This window comes from Poecilia latipinna, unplaced genomic scaffold, assembly GCF_001443285.1.
Source record: "Poecilia latipinna isolate Pla-1442-1.1 unplaced genomic scaffold, P_latipinna-1.0 Scaffold515, whole genome shotgun sequence".
In the NCBI taxonomy this organism is placed as follows: Eukaryota; Metazoa; Chordata; class Actinopteri; order Cyprinodontiformes; family Poeciliidae; genus Poecilia; species Poecilia latipinna.
Genome location: NW_015113131.1, coordinates 17,577 through 21,992, shown reverse-complemented (window position 1 = coordinate 21,992; position 4,416 = coordinate 17,577). Strand labels below are relative to the sequence as shown.

Genomic DNA, 4,416 nt, shown 5'->3' with positions numbered 1-4,416 from the left:
GGGAGGGGGGTGATTTGGGCGTAGTTGGATTTCATCCTCTTTGAACCTGTAGTTTAGTCTTAGCTTCATAATTATCCAAACCACTCAATTGGATTCGGAATCATTGCAAACTGAGTAAACAATCAGCTTCACAAAATAATAGAGTTTTATGTCATACAGTTAAAAATCCCTTAAATTAGATGCCAGAGAAAGGTGGGGAGGTGGGAGGGAGTTTCCTCCAGCCTGGCCAAATAAGATCTGATATTGGCTTTTTATACCTGAATTACTTTATAGAGAGTAAAACACCAACTTTCTAAGCAATAGGTACATAGACAAGAAGTACTTATACTTCTAATGAATGTTTATTCAAAATTTCTACTGAAATCTATGTAGCAAAATCAAATTTAGGAATGAACTGTAACAATTGATGTGCTAGATTATTTATGCAGTAGAACAATTTGATTTAGCATATTTGTTTAAAGTTATTGAAATAACTATGACACTGGAATCACAATATTTTACTCAAGATTATACAATAACAATCTCAAACCAGGTTTTCAGATTCCTCAAGTCATTGATAAAACACAGTGCATGGATAGTGCATAAGGTATTTCCTCAAGGATAGTATCACACCCGATGTTTTGTCTTGTTGGCCATGTGGTTAAATTGCATCTTAAAGGATGTAAATATTTTCTTTGAGTTTGGTAAGGATGGGATTGTGCAGCACCTTAGCTCTGAAACCACACACGAAGGTACTTGGGCTAACTTTGGTAGTATACCCAGCATTCATTTTGGCACCATTATTTTCCAAATTAAAAATCTGTACAAAAAACGTCTGATAAGAAACGTGTAGAGACAATGCACGGTTATCTCCAAAGTTTGACTTAGATCAAGGCGTGGCGTGAAACTGAGCTTAACCTTGTTTTAGTTGCCAGTTTTAAAAATGACTGGATTCCCCATTTGTAATGATCTGTGACCAGGTGTGTGTCTGTCAGCAATACAATAATGATGTATTCCTTAGTATTTGCAAGTTTGAACACTTTAGCAACACGTTCATCAAATGAAGTTGCAAGTGTGAGATAGTGTTATCGCCAAAATACCAAACAAACACTGAGTTGCTGCAGCTATGACTGTAAATGGATGGAAGCCATTTTGGGTTTTTGAATATTTTTAACTGTTCTGTTAATATTTTAAACAAGAAATTTAAAAAAAAAAACATGACTTCTAAATGAAAATGGGACATATATTTAAATCCTTCAATTAATGACACTATTTCCAGTGAATACCAACTTCTTCCTTTAAATAAGTGGGAAAATACCTAAATTAAACCACGAAAAGGTACTATTCAGTCAGTTAGAAATTATGGTAAGTTTCCTGACATGCTGAATCAAGACAACTATATTATCCAACGTGTAAAGATAAAAACATATGTTTACCTTTGGCAGTCTGTATTTGTCCCTGAGACACACTCTAAGCGTTGCCCGCTCTGCCTTTTTGTGTAAGAAATCTGCATCCCTTTCCATCCTGGACAAATGAAAAAAATAAAATAAAACAATCTCAAGTTTATTTACTCTTGGTCACAAAAACACATTACAGATTAGTTAATATATCCCGTATTTAGACAAGCTTTTTCATTGACTTGCATATATAAGTTTGTGATTAACTTGTTAAGCATGTGGAAGAAATGTCAATGCTGGAAATGTATGAAAACCTTGTAGATCCAAAGGCCAACAACAAAGTATACTTCATACTCTTTCATGGAATGCCTTAGCAACATTGCCAATTACTCTTTACATTATTGCTTGGTTGCCTACAAAGACAAAATAAATATAGAGATGGCTTCTATGAACGTTTTAGTTTCACCCAAGTTATGGTCGTGAAGTAAAATAATTGCACATCTGCAGAACAAAATCAAACATGTAAATAATTGTCTTGTTTTAATTTTTTTTAATATATATCATTCAACTTCCCTCTGTAAAACAAATGTTTGAGTCAATATATTCCTGCATATTCAACAAAGCTCCTAGTGCACTTTACCTCAGCCATTTAAAGAGATTACCAATCCAGGATTACCTAGAATTTAGTAAAAACAATCACAACAGGAGTGGTTTTCAAACGCATCATCTTTCCAAGTCAGATGTAATTTAAAACCATTTTTACTGCCAGACTGTTTTAAAAATAATAGTTTTTTTTCTTTTGTGACGTTCATATTATTTTACTTTAAATGTTTATGCATTTTTGTGTGTGTGTGTGTGTGTGAATGCCATAATTTAATCTTATCTTTCAAGAACCAAAAGACTATATTTAGCCACACAGACAAAATGTATACAGAAAAAAATCTTCTTGGTTAGTCTCTTTTGTGACCTTCAGAAACAGACGCCTCTTTTAAGAACTCAACTTTTTAATTGTTCAAAAACAATAGAAGCTATTTTATTGTGCTTTCTTTTTTTTTTTTTGGTGTGTTAATCAAAGATGTATACTTTTGACAGTGAGGGAAAAGCGGTGAGGCTGAAAGTAACAAAACAATATGTCAAGGTCAGATTTTATTCCCTGCAGCCATTCTGTTTCCCACACACCAGTGGCAACTGCTCAAAGTGTAGTTTGGTCCATGTTTCTACTTACTTCTCCTCTACCAACTGTTTTTGGTACTCTTCATACTCCTCGCGTGTCATCCCGGCTGCTTTTGCAGGATCTGACGGAGTGGCCTCCTCCTCTTTGTCGCCTCCACCACCAAGACCCATTCCTGACAGTGGGTTCCCAATCATGCTCTTGATCAAAAAAGCCATCACGAGTTCTTCCGAGTGTCTACTCTCCAAGGAGGGGGATGTTTTCCAGGACTGAAAAAGTAAACGGTTCTCCTGGTGCTTCGCTTTCGCTTCCTGTAGCTTTCCAATCCAGTGGTAGCTCCCTAGCTAACCTCCTGCTTGCCTACAGAGTCAAGGACACACTGATGACAAGCAACAGACACATACATGGGTACGCAAACACACACAAACACACACACACAGCCCGCCATAATCTGGATTTAATCCCTTCTGCTTCACTATACTAAGAGGCAGATGGCCTGCTTTTTTCTTTTCTTTTTTTTTTGTATCTATTTTTAAATCGTGGAGACCTTTCTGGATGTTTTTCCAAATTAATTTTTAAGGTTTGAAGCACTTTTTTTAGGCACAACTTTTACCAAAACGCACAGAAGGCCTTAAGGCTACATGGACAGCCTCTTTCAACCAAAAACAGAGGCTGTGTGCTTCCACCCACTGCTGCCTAATCATATTAGAGAAGTTCAGATCGGCCCATGTGCAGCTTACACTGCTGAGATCAAGCAGAGGGGAGAGAGGGGCAGGATTATACTGTATTCTTGTTTATCCCAATGAAGCCATCCTTCATCCAATGCTATTGCTGAATAGAAACGTGACTGGCTAAAGGTGTGAAGTGGGGAGGAGTCACTCCATGGTTTTCGTAGACCTGCAGCTCTTTTTACAAACACATAAACAGATTAGTTACATACAAGTAGCGCAACAGCATTCTCTCCTCTGGTATTAAACCATTTTTTTCCAAGCATAATTTCAAGAACAAAACGGCTTCAGGTGAAGATAATGTTGTGATTACCAAGTAGGAATGTGAGCTCATCTCCTGCTCAACCTAATATGTTCTCATTTAATTTCCACTAAAACATTGCAACATGCCAACTGTTTTTCTTTCCAGCTGCATCCAAGTACACAGCAGTACTTTTTGCTCCAGAAAAAAGAACCTTACTTTGTAGGTTCACACAATGAGTCAGTGGTTTTATTAGGTTTTTTTTTTTTTATAAAATTGTGATAAGGTGATTATTGATGATGTATGTATGTGTGGAAGAAGATAACTTGTTAGGGAGTAAAAGCTGTACGGCCCACCGCTGAGGAGACGGCTACGAACTGTGAGACAAAAAGGACAAACAGAACGTCTGACTGGAAAGGCAATCACGATTTCATGCTGACCTGGCTTAAAACAACATGATCGTCACTTCAGGCCTTTTCCAATTCATCATCCCTGCAGGAAAATACTTGAAAATAAATTCTAAATTTAACATTCTTTTTCAGACTGCCTAGAAACTCTGCAGTAATCAGAAAAGGATCCAATCAAAGCATTTTTTAAGGCTCCCTATTAGATTGCCTGATTAAAATAAACTCTTCATACCTATTTTTAGTGTTTTTGTGAGCTGGAACAGCACAGATTTCTCCATTAGGGAGGAAGAGGAGTGGGCAGCCTTCTTTATCAATGACTGTCCTGAGTTGCTATATGGAAACAACACATTCCCTGCAAGTTGAAATGTAAAGTGGCCGTCTGACTTGAGAAGTTGTAGGAGAAAAAAAAAAAAAAAAAAAAAAAAAAAAAATTTTTAAAGAAAAAAAGCGGGCTGGTTCCATTTGGGATTAAAGGGTTTTATCAAGTGATTTG

At 36.6% G+C, this 4,416-nt stretch overlaps 1 protein-coding gene across 1 annotated transcript in view; it reads right to left on the bottom strand.

The window, feature by feature from the left end:
* The window catches only part of cplx4a (complexin 4a), a 9,152-nt gene extending 6,209 nt beyond the window's left edge, over nt 1–2,943 (bottom strand). The window contains exons 1-2 of the mRNA XM_015040536.1: nt 2,602–2,943; nt 1,416–1,503 (exon numbers count right to left, since the gene is read on the bottom strand). Of these exons, the coding sequence (XP_014896022.1) occupies nt 1,416–1,503; nt 2,602–2,765 (252 nt within the window). The 5' untranslated portion in view covers nt 2,766–2,943. The remainder of the gene's footprint in view (nt 1–1,415; nt 1,504–2,601) is intronic.
* Nucleotides 2,944–4,416: the final 1,473 nt, after the last annotated feature.